The 27,793-nt window shown below is 45.5% G+C and overlaps 1 protein-coding gene and 1 long non-coding RNA gene across 12 annotated transcripts in view; one reads left to right on the top strand and one right to left on the bottom strand.

Annotated features, from left to right (window-relative positions):
- The first annotated feature begins 12 nt into the window (after positions 1–12).
- On the top strand, positions 13–14,465 carry LOC119621754 (uncharacterized). The gene is made up of 3 exons (XR_005238317.2): positions 13–128; positions 13,671–13,786; positions 14,238–14,465. It is a non-coding gene; the product is annotated as an uncharacterized lncRNA (long non-coding RNA).
- The window catches only part of CEACAM20 (CEA cell adhesion molecule 20), an 82,416-nt gene continuing 59,540 nt past the window's right edge, over positions 4,918–27,793 (bottom strand). For 7 of the 11 annotated variants that reach the window (XM_037991800.2, XM_037991795.2, XM_037991798.2 and 4 more), the window contains 11 exons: positions 25,741–25,884; positions 24,635–24,910; positions 23,490–23,768; positions 20,993–21,271; positions 17,497–17,775; positions 13,382–13,499; positions 13,082–13,167; positions 12,234–12,295; positions 11,856–11,891; positions 11,249–11,374; positions 4,918–6,586 (listed from right to left, as the gene is read on the bottom strand). In XM_037991800.2, the coding sequence (XP_037847728.2) occupies positions 6,533–6,586; positions 11,249–11,374; positions 11,856–11,891; positions 12,234–12,295; positions 13,082–13,167; positions 13,382–13,499; positions 17,497–17,775; positions 20,993–21,271; positions 23,490–23,768; positions 24,635–24,854 (1,539 nt within the window). In that variant the 5' untranslated portion in view covers positions 24,855–24,910; positions 25,741–25,884 and the 3' untranslated portion in view covers positions 4,918–6,532. The remainder of the gene's footprint in view (positions 6,587–11,248; positions 11,375–11,855; positions 11,892–12,233; positions 12,296–13,081; positions 13,168–13,381; positions 13,500–17,496; positions 17,776–20,992; positions 21,272–23,489; positions 23,769–24,634; positions 24,911–25,740; positions 25,885–27,793) is intronic. The other 4 variants (XM_007997120.3, XM_007997116.3, XM_073016304.1 and 1 more) reach the window with 3 other exon arrangements.

Here is a 27,793-nt window from a genome sequence, read left to right as displayed (position 1 = left end):
CCGCGGCGCGGGCGGTGAGTGGGCGGGGTTCCGGCTCCTCCAAGGAAGTAGGGCAGCGGACCCGGTGAGAAGCTGAGCGGGCGTAGGCGTCCGGTGCCTGGCGGGTTGCAGCGCCTGTGCTTGTGCAGGTAGGTCTAGGGGAGCACTAAGACCAGCCACGGGACCGGGAGGCCGAGGCCAGTGCATCGACGCGTAGGGAGTCGCTGTGGCGTGACGTCAGAACGAATAGAAAAGGCGGGGACCCTTCCTGGGTGCCCCTGCCTGTCAGACGCTGCGCGCGACCCACTGTCTCCTCCAGTCCTGGGGGAAACTTGTGAGACAGTTGCTACGTCCCCATTTTACAGTAGAGGGAGCGTCTACCGAACCCTTCAGGAATCTATGTTTTTACATTTAATAATAGTAAAATATAAAGAATCATTTTATTTTTAAATTTTGAGTTCTTTCTTTGCCTATAAGGCCTGAAGGATCTGTTCCCCCACCTCTCCCCTTTTCTCTGTTTTTTTTTGTTTGTTTTTGTTTTTTGTTTTTGTTTTGAGAGGGAATTTCGCTCTTGTCGCCCAGGCTGGAGTGTAATAGCGCGATCTCGGCTCACAGCAACCTTCACCTCCCGGATTCAAACGATTCTCCTGCCTCAGCCTCCTGAGTAGCTGGGATTACAGGCGCCCGCTACGACGCCCAGTTAATTTTTGTAGTTTTAGTAGAGACAGGTTTTCACCACGTTGGCCAGGTTGGTCTCCAACTCCTGACCTCAGGTGATCCGCCCGCCTCGGCCTCCCAAAGTGCTGGGATTACAGGCATGAGCCACCGCGCCTGGCCCCCTTTTCTTTTTGCCCTCATTTCTTGCCCATTTGCTTTGCACATTTTCCCCATTCTCCAACAGATCCAGCAGACTCCAGGCCCTGGGCGTTTGCATGTGCTGTTTGCACTCCCTGGCAGGCTGTCCTCAGGGATTCATTTGGTTCTCACCGCCTGCTCATTAGGGGAACATCATCTTCTCATTAGGGATTGCCCCACCACCCGTTGTGAACTTGCAAGCAAACCCTTCCCTCCCCACATGCTCCCTGCCTCCTCCTTCATCTTTTATTTTTTTTCTCTAAAGAACTTCTCACTATCTAGCACACTATATATTTTAAGTATTTATTTGGTCTACTGTCTGCCTTCACCACTACAATGTCAATTCCATAAGGAAAAGCATTTGTATCGATGTTGATCACTGCTGCATCACCAACACCTAAAAAAAAAAAAAAAGAGAGACCTTGCACATAATAGATGCTCAATAAATATTTGTTGACTAAATAAAGGTTCCTGTCTCTGTATTAAACACTTTGATAGTGTTTAATACAGTTGTGTTAATTTTCATCCTACCAGGGAGGTAGCTGAAAATTGGAGCCCTGCTGTATGAAAATACATAATTTTTTAGTTTTTTAAAAATACTTGTCAAAGCATTCCTATAGTTTTCTTCACGTAAATTCTGACCTTTAACAACAACGAATTATTACTATTTGAAATGTAATCTATTCCCAAAGCTGTTTTGTTTTGTTTTGTTTTTGAGACGGAGTCTCGCTCTGACCCCCAGGCTGGAGTGCAGTGGCGTGATCTCGGCTCACTGCAAGCTCCGCCTCCCGGGTTCACGCCATTCTCCTGCCTCAGCCTCCCCAGTAGCTGGGGCTACAGGTGCCCGACACCACATCCGGCTAATTATTATTTTTTAATTTTATTTTATTTTTGTATTTTTAGTAGAGACGGGGTTTCACCGTGTTAGCCAGGATGGTCTCGATCTCCTGACCTCGTGATCCGCCCGTCTCGGCCTCCCAAAGTGCTGTGATTACAGGCGTGAGCCACTGCGCCCGGCCCCAAGTTTCTTATTATTAGTTATTGTGGTTGATCTTTTTAAAAATACTTATTTTGTATCTGGTTAACCTACTGCAATGTTACTAATTCTTATAATACTCCAGTTGTCTTGGCTTTTCTATTGAGACAGTTATCTACAATTTCATTTTTTCCTTACCAGTATTTTAAATTAGACTTTCTCTTTCATGTTGGGTTATATTGGCTACCATTTCCAAAACAGTATTACTAAAAGAGGCATTCTTGTTTGTGTTCTTTTAATGGGCATATCTCCAAGGTTTGAGGGTTAAATGTGACGTTGGTTTCTAAATTGAAGTAAGTAGCTTGTTTTTTTTAACCTTTTATTTTGTATATTTCAAAACAAAAGTAGGGACTCAATGAATGACCCCCCCATGACCTATGTCATCCAACTTAAATATTTTCACTCAGTCTTGTTTCATCTGTATTTCCACCTATACTGTGCTTTCCACTCTCTTCATCTCCCAGTGATTTTGAAGCAAATTCTACATATTATTTTGTCTATGAAATGCTACATATCAGCTTATGTCTAACAAGAACTGGTTTTAAAAAGAAAACTTCAATACAAAATAGATATATGTTATAACTACTGGGTACAAACAATACAAAATTATTACCAGATGTTATTAGCAGAAGACCCGAGAGAGTTAACTAAAAGCAATTAACATCGAGGAGAGTTTAAAAGTAATTAAATGTGATACAAGTAATAATAAACATTTATGTTACACTCTATGCTAATAATAATAAACCTTTATGTGAAACTCAGTGCTAAGCAGTCTTGTAAGATCCATATTTTATATACAGTATATTAAATATATAATATGTATTGCATATATACATATAACATATATTACATATAATACATATTATATATTTAATATATTATATATAGCATATATTATATATTTTTTCTCATTTAGTCCTCACTACAACTCTTGTGAAATGAGACTGTTATTTACATTTTACAGAAGACAAAACTGAAGCCTAGAGATAAGTAACTTACCCTAGACTCTATTAGGATAGAGTTGGCATTTGAGACCAAGAAGTTGAACTCTAGAGTCCATGCTCTTAACTTTTACATTATGTTGCCCCTTGTCTACACGTCAATATCTTTCCTCTACAAGCAAGGAATACTAAGTTTGCAAACAGGACAGAAAAAGTTCACATGTATTCACAAAAAAGCAAAAAAAAAAAAAAAGCCTTATAAATAAATTTAGTAAGATAAATATAGGTCATCTGAAGAAACCCTCAAAACCTTACTGAAAGAGAAAATGGACAAATAGAAATGCCGTGTTGCTAGCTGTGTTGTAAAGATGTAAAATCTTGCAGATTGATCTGCAAATACAAATATGACAAAATCAGAATAGGATGCTTTGAGTGTTAGCTCATCTTCCTTTTCTCACTTCACTTATTTTTCTAATTGTTTAAGATATTCAGAAAATAGGCCAGGCGCAGTGGCTCACACCTGTAATCCCAGTACTTTGGGAGGCTAAGGCGGACCAATCATGAGGTCAAGAGTTTGAGACCAGTCTGTCCAACATGGCGAAACCCTGTGTCTACTTAAAAAATACAAAAATTAGACAGGCACGGTGATGCATGCCTGTAATCCCAGCTACTCAGGAGTCTGAGACAGAAGAATCGCTTGAACCTGGGAGGCAGAGGCTGCAATGAGCCAAGATTGCACCACTGCACTCTATCCTGGGCAACTGAGCAAGACTCTGTCTCAAAAAAAAAAAAAAAAATTCAGAAAATAGAGCATTAGTACTATAAAATGTAAAACTGACTTTGTTTATCTGTCTTTTGTTTAGTCTTTTTTATTTTCTTTCAAAATGAACAAAGTGGTAGTGTTTACTTCCAGGAACCTATAAACCCTAACTTAACCTAAATATTACAGGACTTTAGAAGAATTACCACTGCTGGCCGCAGTGGCTCATGCCTGTAATCCCAGCACTTTGGGAAGCCGGAGCAGGAGAATCACTTGAGCCCAGGAGTTTGAGACCAGCCTGGGCAACATGGCAAAACCCCATCTCTACAAAAAAATACAAAAATTAGCCAAGCCTGGTGGCACAAGCCTGTAGTCCCAGCTATTCAGGAGGCTGAGGTCGGAAGGATTGCTTGAGCCAAGGAGGCAGAGGTTGCAGTGAACCAAGATCACGCTACTACACTCCCGCCTCAGTGACAGAGCCAGACCCTGTCTCAAAATAAATAAATAAATGAATAAATAAATAAAAATTTTAAAAAAAGAGTTACCACTCAGGAACATTCTAGAAAGAATTCTAGAACGATGCCCATCTAATCTAGAGATTTATCTATCAACTGTCTGGGGAAGAGCTGACACCAAAGTTCATATTAAGGTTCTGTTTATTGGCCAGGAATTGGGTAAGGGCTCAACATACAATGAAGAGCAAGAAGATTATGAATCCATTTACTATAAATAATAGAAAACAAAAGTAAGAGTTACTAGAGGGTAGAAGGGCATGATCTGTCTCTAGGATGTCGGGGGAGGGGGACATTTCTTGGCAGGGAAGAGGAAAGTTCCCAGGGTTGAAATAGGGTGGTGTTTCTGGCACTACTAAGTGCAACCCTTAGGATCCTAACTCCGGTCTCCTGTATCACATCTAATGATATAATTTTTTAAATCTGAATTAATGTTATCATCATCATGATAGCCATTCAGCTCCAAGAATAGCAACAACCCATTCTGAAAACTCTTTCTTCATTTCCAGGAGTTTTCAGTATTGGTTTCCCCCCTGTGTTAACAGTCCCTTTCTGTCTCCTTTGCTTGATGTCTCCTGTAAACATCGGAGGGACCCAGGAATCAACTGTCAGCCTGTCCCTTGCCTTGTCTTCATCTACTCTGCTTGGGGTTGACATACAGGTCTATTGCTCAAACCCTGTAAGTTCCCAAGAAAGTCCTGTTTTCCTGACTAGCCTTTGGGCAGCTCTGGGAACTGAGCTCTCATAATGTTCTGTCTGGTAAGAGGGCTTTTGTTTGCCTGAGGCCTTGAGCCATGCTGTACCAGTTTGTCCAGATGGTTTATACTAACAGTGTGATTTATGGAGGAACATCTGGAGTCTGGAGCATCAGTGACTGACCCTTTACAAAAACCATGGACACCCAGGTTTAGGTGAGTTTCCCTCAATGTCAATGCTTCACACACGTCGTCACACATAATTGCTGGGGGATTTCCCATGTGCTATGGTTTGGATATTTGTCTCCTCCAAAACTCATGTTGAAACTTAATCCCCAGTATGGCAATATTGAGAGGTGGGGGTTTTTAAGAGGTGATTGGCTCACGAGGGCTTTGCCTTCATGAATGGATTAATCCTTTCATGGACTAACGGATTAACAGGTTATCATGGGAGTGGAACTGGTAGCTTCATAAGAAAAGGAAGAGAAACCTGAGCTAACATGTTACCACACTCAGTCCCCTTGGCATGCGAACCCCTGCACCCCTTCAGGACTCTGTTACAGAGTCCCCACCAGCAAGAAGGCTCTTACCAGATGCGACCCCTTGACCTTAGACTTCTAAGCCTCCATAACTGTATGAAATAAATTTCCTTTTTAAAACAAATTACCCAGATTCAGATATTCTGTTATAGGCAACAGAAAGCAGACTAATACACTATGTGACTCCACTGAAAGAGAACACTTGGAAGCTGGTGCAGGGTATCCTCCAGACTTCACCTGATGCACCTTTTCCCTTTGCCAATTTTATTCTCCATCCTTTTGCTGTAATAAATTATAACCATGAGGTTAACAATTGGGTCCTGTGAATTCCTCTAGAAAATCTTTGAGCATGAGGTGCTCTTGGGGACCATCCTGACAGAGGAGTTCATCCAGCCCCATAACTTTAAATCCCACTGACAACTCTCAAATGTGTATCTCCAGCCATGATCTATCTAGACTTTTATGAACAATTGCCTACTTGATTCTCCAACTGATTCTTGACATGTCTATAAATTCTTGACATGAAGCAAATTCTTCATTTCTCTTCTTATCCCAGAGTTATTCAGAAAGTGACCTGCCAGTCATCCAGTTGCCCTGGCAAGAAACCATGGAGATATCCTTGTCTCCTCACTCTCTTTACCTTCAGCAAATCTCATTCTGACTCTCTCCACCCCTGCAATTCCCAGGATTCTAAGCATTTCATGCCTACCTCTCCTCAGGAGCCTCAATCCCTCACTTCACTATGTGTTTTCTCCTTTTATTAAGAGCTCTTAATTTCTTAAGAGCTCCTTGTTCCTTCTCTTCTGCCACAATTTGAAAAGCCACTTCTCTGACCCCTGCCTTTGTCACCTGCTCCTCTCTGACTGACTCAGACTTACTCTTCTCCCTGGAGTCTATGTCCACCAATGGTGTTTGCTCAACCTCAACCTGCAACTATGATATCCTATGCTGTTCAGTCTCAAACCTCGGCCCTCTAACTCTAGATCCACGGGCTGTCATTTTTACCGTTACCATTGCTTTGAAAAAAAAAAATGAGTCAAAATTTAAGATTCTGTGGGAGCCAGGGCCTGACCAACCCATTGCAGTAGAACATCACAAGGTATACAGAGATGACAGAGAATGACTGGCTTATAATATGCACTTAATAAATGTCATTAAATGTATGATCGAGCATGGTTTCTCTAGGACTCCTGGAGAAAAAGATGTCTGCTTCTGTTAAACCGAGGAGTTGATTTGGACGTAAGTGTTGGGCTCTGGATTCACAAGCACCTGTTAAACAAAGAGAAAATGTGAGCTCCATTTGCTAGGTGGACCCTCCCAGTCTACTCACTGTAGTCTGTGGCCCAGACAGCATGGTACTTTCCTTTCTTTGGAAATTCCAGAAATCTTCCTCCATTCTCATCACACTTTAGTAACAATGACACCTCTCTGTTCCTGGAATGGCCCATGTACTTCCCCACTGTGGTAAACAGACTCTAAAATGGTCCCCATAATCCCCGCTTCCTGGTATTCATTCCTCTATGTAATCTCCTCACTTTGAGGGCAAGGCCTGCATCTAACCTTGCATCTAACCAATAGAATATGGCAAATGTGGTAGGATATGCATGATTGCATGTATGTGATTCTGTTACATAAGATTATGGCTTCTGTCTTGGCTTTGAAGAAACAAGATGCAATGTTGTGAACTGCCTATGGAGAGGGCCACATGGCAAAGAACTGAGGATGACCTCCAGCTGACAGTAAGAAACTGAGGCCCTCATTATGACAGCCTGCAAGGAACTGAATGCTGCTAATAACCACGTGAACTTGGAAGTGGATCCATCCCCAGTTGAGCCTCGGATGAGACCTGGGCTTTGACTGATACCTTGATTATATAGCCTTGCAGAAGAGCTGTCTAAGCAATGCCTGAACTCCTGACCCACGGAAACTGTGAGATAACAAATTCATGTTATTTTAAGCTGCAAAGTCTGTGGTAATTCATTATACAGCAACAGATAACTCTACACCCACTTCTGGGCCTTTTTTCCTGATGCCTCTCAAGTTGGAATGTTTCTCTCCATACTGTTTGCATGGTTTGCTCCTTCTAATTCCTTCAGAATGTAGCAGACACTGTGTTGACTGACCTAGCATTCTTCCCAACACTACCTCCCTTGCTTGCTTCTATTGAAGAGACTGGGAATGTTAATGTATCACTTTCTCATCAGCCTCTGTTGCTGCAAGAAGCACCATATGACCTTATTCTGGCTGAGATATAAGAGGAAGCTTACTGAGTGGGATTTCTGGGAAGACCTTTTGCCCTACTAATAATAGGAAACAAACATGGCTCCCCTACACAGACACTGGTGAAGAGAGGGACTCAGGTGGCTAAGGTTTTACCAGTTCAAAGCTGATTACAGAGCTGACAAACCTAAACATGATACTGTGGCCTGAACCAATCTGATTCTCCTATGGAGAATTTGAACCTAGAAATGCTTAAAGGGCAGCAGAAGATGTTGTTATATGTACTCTGAAGTTATAGAGAAGCAATGACCAGGTGACTTACATAGAAATTCAATCTGAATTGAGAGAATGAAATGAATTTGTAGATTAGTGAAAATGAGAAACTGCGTAATAAGAGAGAAACAGCTTCTTTGTGGCATTCAAGTTGCCAAGAGAGCCAGGAGTAATTTCTGAAATTGAGTTATCTGATATTTCTCAGTATTCTCTCAATTAATCCCCATTCAAACTATATTCAAAGGGTTTAATATTCTTAACATTAAAAATTCTTGACTAAGATATTAATATATGAAACATTCAGCCAGGTGCAGTGGCTTGCATCTTAATCCCAACACTCTGGGAGGCCAAGGTGGAATGATCGCTTGAGCCCAGGAATCTGAGGCTGCAGTTGGCCATGATCGCACTACTGTACATAAGCTGAGTGAAAGAGCAATGCCTTGTCTCAAAAAAAATAAAAAGGTATATAGGATATTCACATTTTTCAAGAATAGTTCATCTGTTAGGCTAAAATCTACCCCTCTTTTACCTATCCTCCATGGTAATTTATCTGCCCTCTGGAACAACAAGGAACACATTTATCCCTCTACTTGAAGCCTGTCAGACACTAAAATAATGGAGTCCTCTGTCCCTAAATTTTCTGTTTCCCAAACCCAATAAAACCCTGTCAGTAGGACAAGGATTTGAGCCCGTGTTCCGGCCTCTCACTTATTCCTCCTCTGGATAAATTCTGACTGGTCACTGACTTGTTCAGAATATAGAATCTAAAGTCCATTCTTAGAAATGGAGTAATCTGGCTGTCCTGATGACAGGGTTAAGATCACTTGCATTCTCTAAAGTAATTCTACTAGTCCTTAGAACTATGGAGCCATCACTTGACTGCTCTAAACTTGTTATTGGAACCTTTGCTTATGCCTGGATGAACTAATAGTTTTCTTCTTTTTAATTTTTTTCTGAGACAAGGTCTTGTTCCGTTGCCCAGGCTAGAGTACAGTGGCTGGACCTCAGCTCACTGCAACCTCTGCCTCCCAGATTCAAGTGATTATCCTGCCTCAGCCTCCCAAGTAGCTGGGATTACAGGTGCCTGCCACCATGCCCAGCTAATTTTTGTATTTTCAGTAGAGACGGGGTTTCACCATGTTGGCCAGGCTGGTCTCGAACTCCCGACCTCAAGTGATCTGCTCACCTCCACCTCCCAAAGTGCTGGGATTACAGGCATGAGCCACCATGCCTGGCCCAGTTTTCTTCTTTTTGAATGATGTAACTAATCATACCTCTCTGTTTTATTGTTACCAGGAAGCTTAGAGACACATAAGAGATATAGGGGCAGATATCATGTAGGCCCAGCATATATTTTTTACTTTTTACCCATATCTTGACTTCTTGCTATTGTTAAAAATGTTTTTTCTGATTGTAATTTCTATTTCTAATTTAACACCATTTTGTAATGTATATAATGCTTCAAATCTTCCACAGGAAAAACTGCTTCAAATCTCCCATGAGAAAAATGTGGGGAAGTAAATATCATGAATGAAATGAAAGATTGGAAAGGAAAGGAAGGGAATGAAAAGGAACAGACTGTTTAGGAATGTAACTGAAAGAAATGGCAAAGGCATAAATGAAATGGAGGGAAACTGAATAGGACAGAAAGGAATACAATATAAATCAAAGGCAGAGAATGGAGTGAAATAAAATGGCATGATGTCCAAAGAAGTGCAAATGAAAGAAATTAAATGAAAAGGAAAATTGTAGTGGAAAGAAAGAAAGTAAAATAAAATGGAGCAGAAAAGAGAGTAATAAAATAAGGTAATGAGGGGGAGAGAAATGGAGAGGAAATGAGAGAAAAGTAATATAGTAGAAGGAAAGTCTAACATTAAAGAACAAAAATAAAGCAACAAAATTAAAACAAAACAGAAAAGGGATGAAATGGAATGCCATGCAATATAAAATAATGAGATGAAATGAAACTGAAATCAATGGTGTAAAGAGTAGGAAATGCAAAGGACTGCAAAGAAATGGAAAGAGCTTAAATGAAGTGAAAAGGAGTGGAATGGAATGACTTGAAAAGAAGAAATTAAATGGAAAGCTTCAAAAGGAAAGTAATAAAGACAAGGGAATGAAGTGCCATAAAGGGCATAAAGGGACAGGATGAAGTGAGAAAACATGGAGTAGAATGGAATGGAATAGAATAGAGTGGGATGGATTGGAGAGAAATGAAAAGGGAAAGGAACTGAAGAGAACAGAGGGAGAGGAATGGAAAACAGTGAAATAGAATTGAATGAAAGGGGAGGGGATGGAGAAGAGAAAGTGAATGGAAAAGAAAGAAGGGAATGGGAAAAAAGAAAAAGTGAATGGGAAAGGAATATAAAGAATAAGAACTGGAATGCAGTGGAATGAAATGAAAACCAATCAAATGGAAATGAATGTAAATAGGGACATTGACTAGGAAGGAACGGAGAGGTAGAAAACAGAACGGATGAAATGGATTAAATATATGGATGGAAATAAGAGGACTGAAATGGGATGGGAAGAATAAGAATGGAAATGAAATAAAGTTGTGGGATGGGAATTGAGTGGGCTGGAATAAAATAGAGTGTAATGGAATGTAAAATAAATGAAATGAATTAAAAGAAAAAATAAAAATGGATAAAATGTAATAGAAAGAAAGGAAAAGAATGAAAAGGAATGAAATAAGAGATGGAAAGGAGTGTAAAGGGATCAAACAGAGCTGAGTGGGATGGAATGAAAAGGCATGGAATGAGCCAGGCATGATGGGAGGCCAAGGTGGGCAGATCAATCGAGGTCAGGAGTTCAAGACCAGCCTGGCCAACATGGTGAAACCCCATCTTTACCAAAAAATAAAAAAATAAGCTGGGTGTAATGGCTCGTGCCTGTAGTCCTAGCTACTGAGGAAGCTGAAGTGGGAGAATCCCTTGAACCTGGGAGGCGGGGATTGCAGTGATCAGAGATTGAGTCACTGCACTCCAGTCTGGGTGATGGAGCAAGACCCTGTCTCAAAAAAAAAAAAAAAAAGAAAAAGAAAAAGAAAAGAAAAGAAAAAAGGCATGGAATAGAGTAGAGTGAATGGGAAGAGATAGGATGGGGGGAAATAGAGTGAAAGGAAATAAAACCAAATGGGATGGAAAGAAAATGGCAGAGTGAAGTGATATGGAAATACAGAAAACGAATAAAGCTAAATAGATAGAAAGGAAATGGGTGGAGTGAAACATGGAATGCAATAAAATGGAATGCATTGGAAAGGAATGAAGGAAAACTAACTAGAAAATGAGACGATGGAAATGGGTAGGATGGAATTGAGAAGATTTTTAAAGGGAAATTTTCTTTATAGTTCATCCTATAGACTCTTTAGTAGGGAAGAAAAACCAGATTGGTGACAGATTTCCACCTGTCCAAAGACTCAGTGTGGCATAAACATACCTCATAGGTTGACTCCGTGTTTTTTGGCACAGTGGAGAGCAATCCGAGTGGGGGCATCAGAGGTTTGGGTGGTGGCTTCCAGGGGCTAAAAGAGTTGCCTCCAGGGCTTGCTGAAGGCAGCTTTGTCTGCAAGTAAGCAGAGAAATCAGGCAGGGCCTACAGTCACAGATTGCCAGGAATATACCAACTTACACTCTTCAGAGACCCAGAGAGTGGAAGGAATCTGTTCAGATTCTTGCAGAGAATCAGAGGTGGAAGCAGGGTTAGAACCCAGGCCCTTGCCCTGGCCCAGAACTCTCCTTTTTCCTGCTGGCTCTGCAACCTTTACTCCCAGCCTCCTTTTCACCCCAGCATGTGCTGGTCCAGTACTACCTCACTGGCAATCCAATTCTAAGCCCTGGAGGTGGAAGGAACAAAAGAGGATCCAGGGTCTTGGCATCTGACCCAGCTCCCTGTGAAGCCTTAGGCTACTCTCTTCCCATCCCCGGCCCTGTGATGTGCCATGAAAGCTTTAGACAAGATCATCTCTCAGGCTTATCACACATAAAATTCTCAGACTGTCTTTCCTCCACAGATTCTTTAGCCAAACCCAGCAGGGCCAATGTACCTCATAGGTCTCCTCTGGAAGGTCTGGTGGTTGCATCTGGGGAAAAACAAAGTTGCAGAGAGGTCATAGGGCTTGGAACAGGGGCACCCCAAGAGATTCTCAGAAATAGCTTTGGCTTCAGAGGCAGTTATAGCTCTTCTGATTCCCAGAGGGCTCAAAGCTAGAAACTGTCATGTCAAGGAGTAAGAAGACAAGGAGAAGAGATGAAAAAACTCAGAAGGGTCTTAAGATCCTCAGAGAAGTCAGAGGAGGAGATGCAGAGAGACTCAACCTGGCACTGGGTTTTCTCAAAATATCATGCCAGTCCCCACCCTAAGAAGTAAGACTACAGCAGCCTGGTCGGCGGATTAAGTAGGGTCCCTCTGCAGCATCACTCACCTTTTCGACTCTGATTCGTCCCTGAAGCTGGGATATGTTGCAATACTCAGGACTTAGGCTTTCTAGAAAAAGTGAATCTCAGTCAGGAGCTGGAGTTAGAAAGAGATATGGGGCAAGGGGCTGTTTTTCCAGGACCCCTGTCCCCAGAAAAAAAGTGCAGAAGTCTTCCTTCCCAAGACGCCCTGTCGTATTTCCACTGAGCTTGACCTGGGAATGTCCTGGAAGTCAAGTTCTGGGTTAGGTAAGGCTGTTTGGTGACACAAATGAGGAGAGAAATCTAAGTTCTAGCCCCAGTTTTGACAGTGGGTCCTCTGTAGCCTGGGTTTAGCCCTTCATCCCCCATGGCCTTGGTTTTCCTCTCTGTAAAATGGGGCTGGATTGGACAGTTTCTAGAAAGCCTTCCATATCAAAAGGCCTATCCTTCCAGAATCCTAGACCTAGAGATGGCAAATATGATTCATTTTGTCTTTGGTTAACTCTAACCCATCAGTAGAGGGCACTCGAGGCACTCTATTGAGATATGAGGCTGGATTTGGATTCAGCAGGAAGGAGTGTTGTGATTGATTCGTTCTGTCTACAACAATCAATTAACAAAGTTTTCTGAGATTGAGAAAGGAGAGCATTCCAGCATGTTGTCCTGCTTTTGCCATGACTGTTGGAACAGGCAGAACCCGTCAGAGGGCTTGACTCCAATCTCATCCATATTCCAGATGGGAACACAGAGGCTCAGAGTGGGCAGGGTTTGCCCTGATCATACAGTGACCTGGTGGCAAAGCTGGGAGCCCCCAGCACCAGCCTCTTCTCCAGCCCTCACTCCTGCCCCAGGCATCATCCATAGAGTCACTCACCGGAACTGGGCTCTGTGGGGTGCTCCTCCTTTGGAGTGGGTTGTGAGGTCTCATGACTGGGGTCCTCTGTTGTTTTCCTTGAGGGCCTGAAACCCCAAAACCCTCATTCTTCTGTGCCTCTAGTCCTTGCCCATCTCCACAGGTTCTGTCCGTATACCATGTCCATTCTTGGACAGTGTCCCCAACCCTCTGAATTCCCTAGGTGCCAGACACGACTCAGCACCATGGTCAGCAACACGCCAGGCAGGCGCGCCCCCTGCTGGCCACACCCCCATCCCCCACCCTGTATCCCTGTATTACCGTCTGGCATTTCTGATGTAGAGAAAATAGCCCAGTTCTGAGGCCACAGCAATGACAGCCAGGATCCCAATGACAATACCAGCGATGGCCCCTGAGGACAGGGAGGAGGACTGGGGACCTGGGCAAGGAGAGAGAATCAAGACCCAGGCCTGACACACCCTCATCCCTGCCCCCAGCCCCTTCCCAAGCTTGCAGCTTTTTCTTTACTGACATTTTGTGAGCACTAGTTTTCCAGTCGTTGGGAGGCATCAGATTGTGGTTTTTGGTTTTGCTTTTTTTTTTTTTCCAGACAGAGTCTCGCTGTGTCACCCAGACTGGAGTGGAGTGGCGCGACCTCAGCTCACTGCAACCTCCAGGTTCAAGTGATCCTTCCACCTCAGCCTCCCCGAGTAGCTGGGACTACAGGTACCTGCCACCATGCCAGGCTAATTTGTTTTATTCTTTGGTAGAGAGGGGGTTTCACCATGTTGCCCAGGCTGGTCTGGAACTCCTGACCTCAAGTGATCCACCCACCTCAGCCTCCCAAAGTGCTGGGATTACAGACATGAGCCACTGCACCTGGCCTCAGTCTGTGGTATTAACAGCATCATTTCTAAACTAAAATATCCAGTTTCTGGGTCCAAATTTCAGCAGTGACTTTGGGCATGCTACTTAACCTCTCTATGCTTCAGTTGTCTCTTTTGTAAAATGAGAACAACAGGGTTTATAGGGCTTCTGATTAAACATATATGTATTCATGTTCTATATATATAGTGTTTGTTTGGAACCATGGAAAGTGATCGGTAAATGTTGGCCATGATGACAACGCCAATTAGCATAATGGATCAAATATGGCTTTGCCTTTCTTTCCTCCCAGAAAAGAGGCACACACCAGAGAAAAGAGCTTTGGCAACCAGAAACCCAGCTTTCACTTAGAACCCCTTGACTCGCTGGGGCCGTGTGACCGTGGACAAGTGAATTCATTTCTGAGTCTCATTTCTTCATCTGTAAATAGCACAGGATGTTTGCAAAGATGAGATGAAATCATGAATGTTGACACCTGGCACATAGTAGGTGATTAATAAATGGCAATTGTTTTCATTAATCAAGTCTGCCGATTGCCCATCTCACTTCTGCCTGAACCTTTCTCAAAAGGGTGAAATCGAGCCACTGGAATTAAGAACACAGCCACAAGGGTCAGGAGTGTGAGGAAGGAGCTCTGATTTGGAGGGACAGGAGGGAACTTCCTGGGGTGCCTCAGGGATTCTTAGTTTCATTCTCTGCATCTCCATTTTTCTTTCCCCGCACCCCCCCGCCCCGCTTTTTTTTTTTTTTTAGATGGAGTCTTGCTCTGTTGCCCAGGCTGGAGTGCAGTGGCGCAATCTCAGCTCACTGCAACCTCCACCTCCCAGGTTCAAGCAATTCTCCTACTTCACCCTCCCAAGTAGCTGGAATTACAGGTGTGCACTGCCATGCCTGGCCATTTTTATGTGTGTGTATTTTTAGCAGAGATGGGGTTTCACCATGTTGGCCAGGCTGGTCTCAAACTCCTGACCTCAGTTGATCCACCCACCTCAACTTCCCAAACTGCTGGGATTACAGGTGTGAGCCACTGTACCTGGCTGCATCGCCATTTCTTTCTTTCTTTCTTTTTTTTTTTTTTTTTTTGAGACAGAGTCTCGCTCTGTTCCCCAGGCTGGAGTGCAGTGGCACGATCTCGGCTCACTGCAAGCTCAGCCTCCCAGGTTCATGACATTTTCCTGCCTCAGCCTCCCAAGTAGCTGGGACTACAGGCACCCGCCACCATGCCCGGCTAATTTTTTGTATTTTTAGTAGAGACGGGGTTTCACCGTGTTAGCCAGGATGGTCTCGATCTCCTGACCTCGTGATCTGCCTGCCTCAGCCTCCCAAAGTGCTGGGATTACAGGCGTGAGCCACCAGGCCCGGCCTCCATTTCTTTGTATCTCCAGCAAGAATAAGAATTCCAAACTCTATAGACTCTTTAAAATTTTTTTTGAGACAGAGTCTTGCTCTATCACCCAGGCTGGAGTGCAGTGGCATGATCTTGGCTCACTGCAACCTCTGGCTCCTCTGCAACCACTGCAACCTGGCTGCCTCCCAAGTGATTCTCCTGTCTCAGCCTCCCGAGTAGTGTGATACAGGCGCCCACCACCATGCCCGGCTAATTTTGTATTTTTTAGTAGAGATTGGGTTTCACCATGTTGCCCAGGCTGGTCTTCAACTCCTGACAATATGTGATCCACCTGCCTCACCCTCTCAAAGTGCTGGGATTACAGGCGTGAGCCACTGTGCCCGGCCTCTATAGATTTTTGAAGGGATTAACAAGATCATGTATAAAACTACCAGCACAGTGCCTGATACATACCAGATGCTTGACAAATGGTGGTGGTGATGATGATGATAATGATGATGATGATGATAGAAGCAAGCTCTAAGCACCAAGAGCCCTTCATACATGATCTCATTCAAATCCTACAATATCCCTGTGAGCATCAACTGAACTCACCGCTTCCTTACCTGAGCCTCTGTTGCTCCATCCATCAAATGGTCTTACCAAGACCACAAGATTGCTCTGAAGATTAAATGAGGTAATTTGGAAGTTGATATAAATCGTGTTCTAGGCTTAGTGAACAACTTGAGGAGGCCAGCCTGGTTTTAAACCTCGATGACAGGATTTGAGTCTATAGATCTCAGTTTCCCTTCCTGTACAATGAAGAAACCAACAGGCTCACCTCAAAACTGACTGAAAGAAAGTACCCAAGAAGTGTCTGCTGATATTATATATGGGAAAGTTGGATTCAGACGTGTGGCACAGGCTCAATAAATAATAATTTTAGGCTGAACGTGGCGGCTCAAGCCTGTAATCTTAGCACTTTGGGAGGCCGAAGCAGGAGGATCACTTCAGCCCAGGAGTTGTGCGACATAGGGAGGCCATCTCTACAAAAAATATATAAATAAAAAATTAGCTGGGGGTGGTGGTGCACACCTGTAGTCCCAGCTTCTCAGGAGGCTGAGGTGGGAAGATGGCTTGAGACTGGGAGGTTGAGGCTTCAGTGACCCATGATCTTGCCACTGCACTCCAGCCTGGGTGACAGAGTGAGACCCTGTCTCAAAAAAAAAAAAAAAAAAAAAAGGAATAATTTTATTTGTTTAACAAATACAATATGCCAATCACTGCCCTAACAACTTTACAAATGTTAACAATCTTCAACAACCCTAAGAAATAGGCAGAATTATTATGTTTTTTAGATAATAAATCAGAGGCCCAGAGAGGGTAAGTAACTTGCCCAAGGTCACACAGCTAATAAGCATTGAAGAAGGATGTGAATCCCAGTGAACAGTAACACTGTTGCCTTCTCAAGAACTAAAGACAGAGATACAGGGACTCCCTGCCAGTCATGTCCAGTTGCTATTAACATCATTTCTGATTCCCCATATAGCTCACTCCTTCCCTCACTGGGTATATCTCTGACTCATTGTCCTAAATGACTGAAAGATAGGCGTCACGATACGATTTGCCTGTGTCCCTGCCCAAATCTCATCTTGAATTGTAGCTCCCATAATTCTCAAGTGTTGTGAGAGGGACCTTCTGGGAGATAATTTCATCACGGGGGCGGTTTCCCCCATATTGTTCTTATGGTAGTGAATAAGTCTCACAAGATCTGATGGTTTCATGAAGGGTTTCCCCTTTTGCTTGGTTCTCATTCTCTTGTCTGCCATCATGTAAGACATGCCTTTCGCCTTCCACCATGATTGTGAGGCCTCCCTAGCCACGCGGAACTGTGAGTCCATTAAACCTCTTTTTCTTTATAAATTACCCAGTCTTGGGCATGTCTTTATCAGCAGCGTGAAAACGGACTAATACACGTCACAAACCCAATTTACAGGCAAACAAACTGAGGCTCAGAACAGCTTGGAGAGTTTTCCAGGGAACACAGCAGGAAGTAGAATTTCTACGTTCCCCTGAGCATTAGGGGTTAGGATTCAACAACTGGGGACTGAGAACCTGCTCAGGCAGTGTGGAAACTGCCACATTCCAGCCCTCTATAGGGGTAGACTAGGTGGCTGGGACCAGCATCAGGAAAGGCCCCTGAAGGCAACCCTGAGAGACTCACCTACCACCTTGACCAGGACTGAAGCGGAGCGGGCCAGGCCGGTGAGAGGGTTGGAGGCTGTGCAGTTGTAGATCCCGTTGTGTTCCCAGGTCAGAGCCTTGATGATCAGTTGCTCTCCCAGGTGCTCCCAGGTGGAGTGTTCAAGAGTCCAGCGATACTCAGCGCCTGGCTTGGACTCGGCACAACACTGCAGGGTCACGCTGGAGTTGAGCTCTACCTCGATGGTGCTGACTATCTTCGATGCTGACTCCCTGGTGATGTTCACTTTGTCAGGACCATCTGTGTGTAAAACCAAACGTGATGCACCCTGACCCCCATCAGTGAGCCATTCACTTTCACCTCGGAATTTCAGTAAAATAAACAGAACATGCTCCCTTTTGCTCCTTAGCTGTCTGACAAGCAGAGTGTGGTCCACAACACTGTGGGTGGGGGAGATCAAAACAAAAACAAGGGCCGGGCGCGGTGGCTCACGCCTATAATCCCAGCACTTTGGGAGGCCGAGGCGGGTGGATCCTGAGGTCAGGAGATCGAGACCATCCTGGCTAACACGGTGAAACCCCGTCTCTACTAAAAATACAAAAAATTAGCCAGGTGTGGTGGCAGGCACCTGTAGTCCCAGCTACTTGGGAGGCTGAGGCAGGAGAATCGCTTGAAACTGTGAGGTGGAGGTCGCAGTGAGCTGAGATCGTGCCATTGCAGTTCAGCCTGGGTGACACAGCAAGATTCCATCTCAGAAAAAAAACCAAAAAACCAAAACAAAACAAAACCCTGCCGTTGCAAAAGTTAATTCAAAGAAGAGTTTTAGGTCACTTGGGCATCAGAAATTGTTGCTAGGCCAAGCGCAGTGGCTCACACCTGTAATCCCAGCACTCTGGAAAGCCGAGGCAGGTGGATGTGAGTGGAACTCCTGAGACCAGGAGTTCAAAACCAGCCTGACCAATGTGGCGAATCATGTCACTACTGAAAAATAAAAATAAAAATTAGCTGGATGTGGTAGCACATGACTGTAATTGCAGCTACTAGAGTGGTTAAGAATTGCTTGAACCTGGGAGGCCGAAGTTGCAGCGAGCCAGCAAGCCAAGCTTGCGCCACTGCACTCCGGCCTAGGAGACAGAGTGAGAAGGAAGAAAGAAAGAGAAAGAGAGAAAGAGAGGGAGAGGGACGGAGGGAAGGAGAGAGGGAGGGAGGAAGAGAGGAAGGGAAGAAGGGAGGGAGGGAAATTGTGGCTGTGTCCTGTGCATATAATTCCTAAGGGAGGAAGGGAGGAAGGAACGGAGGGAGGGAGGGAGGAAGGAAGCGGGGGAGTGAGGGAAATTGTGGCTGTGTCCTGTGCGTATAATTCCTAACTTCTAGTCCTGTGTGTTCTCAATGGTATAAACGTGCAAATTTTCTTTGTAATGTCAGAGGGGATCATTGTCACTTTTCTCTTCTACCACATACCAGAAGGAAACAAATGAAAGTAGTTGTTGGATTTCTCATATAAATTAAAAGAGTTTGGGCCTGGGGCCGTGGCTCATGCCTATAATCCCAGCACTTTGGGAAGGTGAGGCAGGGAGATCGCTTGAGCTCAGGGGTTCAAGACCAGCCAAGGCAACACAGTAAGACCCTGTCTCTATTTTGTAAAAAACCTAAAAGAGTTTAAGAGTCAAACTTTATTTAAATTAATGTAAAACACTAGAAGGGATGCAAAAGGTTGCTAATTGAGACATTCCAGGAGGGGAGGAAACCCCTTCTCTGCTCCTTCCCAAACATCCTTTGAACCTGTTCATTTCTCCCCATCCTGACCCCATGGCCACTTGGATCCCTCCCCTGCGTCCCAGCTCTTCCTGGTCTCCCCATCCCAGTCTCATCTTCCACACAGCCAGAGAAGTCTTCCTAAGTACTAAATTGTCGCTGTCCCTCCTGTATTCAGAACCCTCTGTGGCTCCCCAGTGCCCTTGGGACAAAGCCTATGGCTGATGAGGCCATTTACAATTTGATCCTTACAGACCCCCTCCGGTCCCACCTTTCCACACCTCTTGCTCTCATTCAAGAATTAAATCCCACTCGGAGATTCCATCCTTGTTACATTCTCTCTTGCCTCAAAGCCGTCGCACACTCTCTTCCCTCTGCCTGGAATGCTCTTCCCTGCCTCTGCTCTAACAAGCCTACTCCTACTCATCCTTCAGCTCTCACGGTGGACATCCCCATTCATGATGACCCTTTGCAACATGCCCCAGATGGAGGCTTCCTTTGGGCTCCCCATACCCTCCCTTTGTCCCCAAGTTCCCATTTATCATGCTGTGTTTTATTTGCCTACTTAGTGACCTCCCCATCCCCAGCAGGCTGTGGAAGCTGAAAATCACGGCAAGTATCAAATGCTCAACATGTTGCTTACCACAGAGAGAGCACAAAATATATATTTTTGGTTTAACAACTGAATTGAGAAGGAAAGAGGAGAGAGCAACCGAGAAGTGTAAAGAGGAGCAAAGACATGTACTTAACCCCTACCTCTGTGTTCCCTGCTACTTCGCATGTACAAAAGTGCACCCCTCCTTTCTCTCCCAGCAGAAACCTCTTCTCTCCCAATCTTCTCCATCTTGGTTCATGACTCCTACATCCTTTCAGTGGCTCAGGCAATAATCCTTAGAGTCATTCTTGACTCCTTTCTTTCTCTTTCACCTAATATCAGTCAGCAGCATATTCAAAATACATCCACAGTGCAACCACTTCTCAACACCCGACAGTTGCCATTCTGGTCCAGCCCTATCATTTCTCACTGCACAATTGTGGCCACCAGGAGAAGCTCTTCAAAGACCTCCAACAGCAGAAATGTAATTGACCAAGGGCCCATTTGCTGTGCCCCCAAATCTACTCCCAGCCCTCCCACAGGCTGCACCCTGCCAGTACCTGAGTGCATCCAGGAAACTAAGGCAGGCCCCTTCCTGGGAGACATGGGAGGTCCCAACAGCCTTGATGGGTGTTCCTTCAACTGCATGGTTATCCAGGTGCTTCTATTCAAGTCTCTGTCCCTCTCCCTGTCACTCAGGGTCACACTCGCATCTCAGTCTCTCAGTCTGATGGCTCTCCCCAACCTTCCTGCAGCTGCCTCCCTAGTTATCCTCACAGGAGCATTTCCCCTAATAAAACCCTTGCATGAATAATCCCATTAATCCCACCTTGGGGTCTGCTTCTCCAAGGATCCAGACAAATACAGCTCCTCTTACTCCCCCTCTCCCCGGCTTCTATGTTTGCCTCCCCGTAGACAAGGGCCAGTAAGACCCTGGGAAAGCTTAAATCTGGTGGTGTCCCTAAGCCTTATCACCTGCTTCTCTGTTTATGGTCTGGTTTCTCCACTAGAACATAAGCCCCCCGAGGGCAGGCACTTGGCCTTGTCCAGTGCCCAGATTCATGCCTGGCACAGAGCAGGAGCTCAATAATCATAGCATGAATGACTGGAAGGAAGAGAAGGAGGGAAGCAGGGAGAAGGGGAAGGTCCAGGCCCCAGCTGACTCACAGTTGATGGTCAGCTCAAGGGGCTCACTCCGGGCCTGGCTGCCCCAGTTCCAGACCTCACAGGCATAGGGCCCCGTGTCATTCCGCTGGAGGCCGTGGATGATCAGGGTCCTGTTGCCAGCTGACAGCTGCAGGTGCTCACTGGGCAGGAGGGGCTGGCCACTCAGGAACCACTGGACATTCACATTCTCATTGACGGTTTGGCAGGTCAGGTTCACGGACCTGGCGTTCTCTACAAGGTTCAGGCTTGAAGGCACGACTCTTGGCATGGTCAGTTTTTCTGGAAACACGTGGAGATACAGGGTCAGGTTCAGGGAGATTTCCCCCATCTCCTGCCCTTGTGGGGCCCACAAGTTTTTTCAGGAGTGTGTGCGTGTGTGTGTGTGTGTGTGTGTGTGTTGTGGGTGGTGTGTATGTGTATATGATTTGCATATGACTGGTGTGCGGGGTACATGTATGTCTTTTGTGGATAAATGTGTGTTGTGTGATTTTTTCATGTGAATATGTAATGAGTTTTGTGTATACAGAGAGTGTGTGGTGTGCGTGTGTTTTGCATTTCTTGTGTGTGTTGGGTGTATGTGTTGAATATGAAGTATGTGTGTGGTACACATGTACACTTTGTACGTGAGTATATGTTATGTGTATTTTTTTGTATATGATTGTGTGTTCTGTGTCTATGGTATTGTTTGTGTTATGTGTGTTGTGTGATGTGTGCATATGCTCTGAGTATGTGCTACATGTGGTGTGTGTATGTATTTTGTGTGTGCATTGTGTGTCTATTGTACATATGTGTTGAGGGTGTTGACTGTATGGTATGTGGTGTGTTTTCCATGTTGTCCATCTTGAGTGTCTGATGTTGAATGGCTGTAATGTTTAGTGGTTGCTGAATGTCAATGATATATGTTGTGTGTGTCCATTAGTGCATATTAGGTGTATATATATTTTATGTGAGTGTGTCATGTATATGTGATCTTGTTTGTTGTGTAGATGTATGTGAGATATGTGTGTCTGTGTTTTTCATGTCATATGTGTTGTATACGTGTTGTATGTGTGACCATTTTGCGTGTGTGTTGTGAGTTTGTGTGTATGTGTTATGGATTTGTATGCATATGTTGTGTGGATGTGTGTGCTGTGGGTTTGTGTGTATGTGCTGTGGATTTGTATGTGTTGTGGGTTTGTGTGTATGTGTTGTATGTCTGATGTGTTATATACTTTGTGATGAGTGAGTTGTACACCTCTGTTGTGTGCATGCTATATGTGTGTATGTTTTTGTTTTTGTTTTTGTTTTTTTAAGACAGAGTCTCGCTCTGTCGCCCAGGCTGGAGTGCAGTGGCCGGATCTCAACTCACTGCAAGCTCCGCCTCCCGGGTTTACGCCATTCTCCTGCCTCAGCCTCCCGAGTAGCTGGGACTACAGGCGCCCACCACCTTGCCCAGCTAGTTTTTTGTATTTTTTAGTAGAGACGGGGTTTCACCGTGTTAGCCAGGATGGTCTCGATCTCCTGACCTCGTGATCCGCCCGTCTCGACCTCCCAAAGTGCTGGGATTACAGGCTTGAGCCACCGCGCCCGGTCATGTGTGTATGTTTTGTGTGAGTGTGTGTTGTATGTCTGTGGTATTGCACAGTATGTGTATGTGTTACATATGAGTTGTGTTTACTGTGTGTATTGTACATGTGCGTGAGTGTGCTGTGCATGTGGGGTTATTATCTGTGTGTGTATGGAGTATGTGAGTGTTGTGTTAGTGTTTTTAAATGTAGACAGTTAACCTTCCCCCATCTTCAGAGAATCAAATCATGGGCACCCCCTAGAGAGCCACCAGGGTCTCCTGCAGGATGTGCCAGGCCAGGCAAAGGAGCCAGTGTGCCCAGCCTTCCCTGCGGTCGGAGCCCTGCTCAGTCACCAGCTGCATTGGATATCCCCCTGGGTCCTCCTCAGACTCTGGGGTATTGATGCAGCTCAGTGGCTCTTAAGATTTTTTTGTTTTTTAGACAGTCTTGCTCTGTCGCCCAGGCTGAAGTGCAGCCTTCCCGATCTCAGCTCACTGCAAGCTCCGCCTCCCGGGTTCACGCCATCCTCCTGCCTCAGCCTGCCAAGTAGCTGGGACTACAGGTGCCCGCCACCACACCCAGCTAATTTTTTGTATTTTTAGTAGAGACGGGGTTTCACCGTGTTAGCCAGGGTGATCTCAATCTCCTGACCTCATGATCTGCCCGCCTCGGCCTCCCAAAGTGCTGGGATTACAGGCATGAGCCACCGTGGCCAGCCTCTTAAGGTTTTTTTTTAGAGTTGCAAGATCCCTTCAAAAATCTGATGACCATCCTGGACCCTTCCTCTAGAACACAGCGCAAACATTTTGCATGCAACTCAATGTCATGCAGGGATTTCTCCCTCACACGGTATCCAAAGGCCCCGGATTAAGAACTCTTGGTTCCTTCTGACATGGCCAGCATCTGACTCTCAGAAGAACAAAGGAGAGGAACCAGGAAAGGAGACTTACCGAGGACTTGAACCTTCAGAGTACCCAGGCGGGACAGGTGGGTGGCACTGTTGGACACCAAGCACTTGTACAGGCCCTCATGTTCTCTGGACACAGCATGGATGGTGAATGTGCTCATGGTGTGAGACAGAATGGAGTCAAGGAGAAACCAGGTATAGGCAGAGGGTGGGTGAGACTTTGTTTCCGCCAAGAAGGTCACGTCGGAGCCCTCCATCACCTCAACCACCTCCCCACTGGCAACACCAGACGTCAATTTGATTTCAACAGGATCAGGACCATCTGAGAGGACAGGAACAATTACAGCAGTAACAATAGCATCAGCAACAGGTCTCTTATGGAGGTCTTTAACGGATCAATAAATACTTTATTTCCCTCTTCCCCACTCAAAGGCTAGATCAATTACAAACGAGGTGCAGTAGTCAGATAGAGATGAAATGTCAGCCTCATCCCTGAGTAAAGCAAGGTTGAAAGACACGTCTAAAGTATGCCAGCTGAATGGTTAAGGTAGCTCACACCTGTTATGTTTTGTGTGAGTGTGTGTTGTATGTCTGTGGTATTGCACGGTATGTGTACGTGTTATATATGAGTTGTATTTTGGGAGGCTGAGGCAAGAGGATTGATTGGAGCAAGGAGTTTAAGACCAATCAGGGCAACATATCAAGATCCCATCTCTACAAAAAATTTAAAAATTAGCCAAGTGCAATGGCTCATGCCTGTAGTCCCAGCTACTTGGAAGACTGAGGCAGGAGGATCACTTGAGCCCAGGAGGTCGAGGCTGCATTGAGCTATGATTGCACCACTGCACTCCAGCCTGGACAACAGAGTGAGATCTTGTCTCAAATAAAATGAAAGAATGAATGAATGAATGAATAAATAAATAAATAAAGTGAGCCTGCCAATGCTCTTCGCTCACCCCTATCCAGGCAAGGTTTTGGATCAAACGTCTGAGGTTTGGGAGCTCAATTTTAGACACATTAAGTTGGAGGTTTCCAGTAGAATCCAAGTAGAGATGTCAAACAGTTATACACCTGAAGTTCAAAGGTAGACAAGTCCACATCTGGATGGTATTTCAAGCTGTGAGACTGAAAGAGGCACTAAGGAAGTGAGTGTCGGTGAGGGGTTGGAGAGAATGGAAAGGGACTCACACTTCACGTCCAGGAAGATGGGGTCGCTGCTCTGGCGCAGAAGGGCATCTTGAGCTTCACATTGGTAAGTCCCCGAGTCCTCCCGCTGGACAATGAGGATGGTGAGGTTCTTGCCATCCTTGGACAGCTGCATGCGCTCATTGAACACGACGGAGAGGTTGTTGGAAACCCAGTGGATGGTAATGTTGACGTCCTTGGTGTTGCAGTAGAAGGTCACCATATCCTTCTGCTCTATGGCAGTGCCTGAGCTGACTGCAATGGTAGGCTTGGCCAGCTCTGAAAGCAAGCGAGGGAGACATAGGCAGAGACACAGGTAGAGGAAGAACAAATAAGACGTAGTCACAGGGGGACCCAGAGAAACAGGACTAGACTGGAATTGCCGGAAGACACTCTGGAGTTGGATGCCTGGGCTTGAATGCTGGATCTACTGCTCATTCTAGGCATCATCTTGGGCAAGTTACTTCCCTTCTCCAAGTCCCATTGAAAGTGATTGTGCAAGTGAAGCAAAGGGTCTGGGACCTGACCAGGGGTAAATCAATGTCAGCTGCAATGACAATCAAGATTACAACACAGGTGCCAGCAAGGGCCCCCTACCCACTCTTTTTCTTTATCGATATAGGGTTTCGCTCTGTCACCCAGGCTGGAGTGCAATGGTGCAATCACACCTTGACCTCATGGACTCAAGCGATCCTCCCACCTCAGCTTCCCAAATAGCTGGGACTACAGGTGTACACTACCATACCTGGTGAATTTTTTTTTTTTCTTTTGTAGACATGGGGTCTCCCTATGTTGCCCAGGTGGGTCTCGAACTCCTGGGCTCAAGTAATCCACCCATCTCAGCCTCCCAAAGTGCTGGAAATGACAGGCGTAAGGAACTGCACCCAGCCGCCCCACCCACTTTTTAGCCAACTTTGCCCACCCCAGCCATGACAGTCACAGCCCTCCCTCTTTACCCCGACCCCTGGCACAGATGACTGGACCAGTTGTTGCCAGACTCTGGCTGAGCCAATCAGATTCGTCCTCTTGGGACTTTGGGTGTGAGGCCTGGATGGGGGATCTCCACGGAGGCAGAGATCAGCATGACCATCTTGTTTTCTGGCTCCCACCTCTGGATCTGCCATGAATCTGGGGTGTCCTGGAGGTCCCAAACACAGACAGAACAACATCCTCACTTTGGGTGGCATCAAGTGGGTTGGCATCGAGGGTGAGCTGGGCTGCAGCTGGAGGACTCCATAGGGTCCAAAGTGAGGCTAGAAGGGGAGAGAGGAGGCATTCAGGGAGGGAGAGGTGTGTTGGGGGGTGCCTGGCTAGGGTCTTCAGAAGCACAGGGAGCTCTGAGGTCATAGGGCTGGCATTCCACCCATGGAGACCTGAGTCCTACTCATTACTTATCAGCTATGTGACCTGCAGCATGTTTTTTGTTTGTTTGGTTGGTTGGTTGGTTTTTGTTTGTGTGTGTGTTTTTGTTTTCTGAGGCAGTCTGGCTCTGTTGCCCAGGCTGGCATGCAGTGGCACAATCTCAGCTCACTGCAACCTCTGCCTCCGGGGTTCAAGTGATTCTCCAGCCTCAGCCTCCTAAGTAGCTGGGACTACAGGCACAGGCCACCACGCCCAGCTAATTTTTGTATTTTTAGTAGAGATGGGGTTTCGCCATGTTGGCCAGACTGGTCTCAAACTCTTGACCTCATGTGATCTGCCTGCCTCGGCCTCCCAAAGTGCTGGAATTACAGACATGAGCCACTGTGCCCACCTGCAGCATGTTTTTGTCCTCTCTGAGCCTCAATCTCAACTGTAAAATGGGCGTACTATCACCTGCTTCCTAGGGTTGTTGTGGGGGTGGTAATGAATATTGGCAAACTTTAATTGGGCCCCCTGATAGTCACTGTGTCCTCTCCAATGATGTGCCCTCTCCTGGAGACACATGATGGTCCCTGTATTCCACACAGAGGAAAACCGATGCTCAGAGAAGTGATGTCACTCACCAAGATGGTATTGTCAATGGCAGAAGCTAAAAACCTGGCCTGCCAGGCCCTGAAGACTGTGCTCTCAACACTGTAATTCCTCCTGTCAGCCCAGAGATGGTCACAGAGCCAGCCCTTGATTAACAGGTACTTCTATTGTGATCTTGGTGAAAAATATTGACTTTTGGTACTTCCTCTGATGTGCCCCTAGGCAAGATTTCACTTGCATGGGGAGGAAAGAACAAGAAGATAGCAGAAGTTCCCAGTTTTTGGCGGGGTATGGTGGCTCATGCCTGTTATCTCAGTACTTTGGGAGGCTGAAGTGGGACGATCACTTGAGCTAAGGAATTTGAGACCAGCCTGGGCAACATAGTGAAGCTTTGTCTGTACTAAAAATTTTTTTTAATTAGCTGGGGGTGTTGGCGTACATCTGTAGTCCCAGCTACAGTCTGAAATGGGAGGATCACTTGAGCCTGGGTGTTTGAGGCTGCAGTGAGCTGTGATTGCACCACTGCACTCCAGCCTGGGTGACAGAGCAAGATCCTGTCTTTAAAAAAATACACACACACACACACACAAAATGAGTTCCCAGTTTTCCATTTGATCATTCTGCACACCACTACAGAGGCTGCAAGACTATGGGACCTGGCACAGTGGCTCATGCTTGTAATCCCAGCCCTTTGGGAGGTTGAGACAAGCAGATCACTTGAGGTCAAGAGTTTGAGATCACCCTGGTCAACGTGGTGAAACCCCGTCTCTACAAAAAACAAAAAACAAAAAACACCAAAAACTAGCCGGGTGTGGTGACAAGCACCTGTAAACCCAGCTACTTGGGAGGCTGAGGCATGAGAATCTCTTGAACCCAGGAGGCAGAGGTGGTGGTGAGCCGAGATAGTGCCATTGCACTCCAGCCTGGGTGACAGAGCTAGACTTTGTCTCAAAACAAAAACAAATAAACAAACAAACCAAAAAAAAAAACCACGAGACTTTGCTGGGGCCCAACCCCAGCAGCTGTGCTCACATGCAACTGACCTCATCTCTCCCATGAGCCCCATTAACGCAGACCCTCTGCCCCTCTCAAAAGGGCCCCAATGTGGCCCTAACACTGCCCCATTCTCTGCCCAGTCAGTGAATAAGGGCATGAGCTCTTAGGAACAAATATGAGCTCTGTCACTTACTAGCCCTACTATCATGGGTA

The sequence above is a fragment of the Chlorocebus sabaeus genome, chromosome 6 (assembly GCF_047675955.1).
Source record: "Chlorocebus sabaeus isolate Y175 chromosome 6, mChlSab1.0.hap1, whole genome shotgun sequence".
Lineage (NCBI taxonomy): Eukaryota > Metazoa > Chordata > Mammalia > Primates > Cercopithecidae > Chlorocebus > Chlorocebus sabaeus.
Note: the sequence above shows the minus strand (reverse complement) of the source record. Positions and strands in the feature narration are given on the sequence as shown.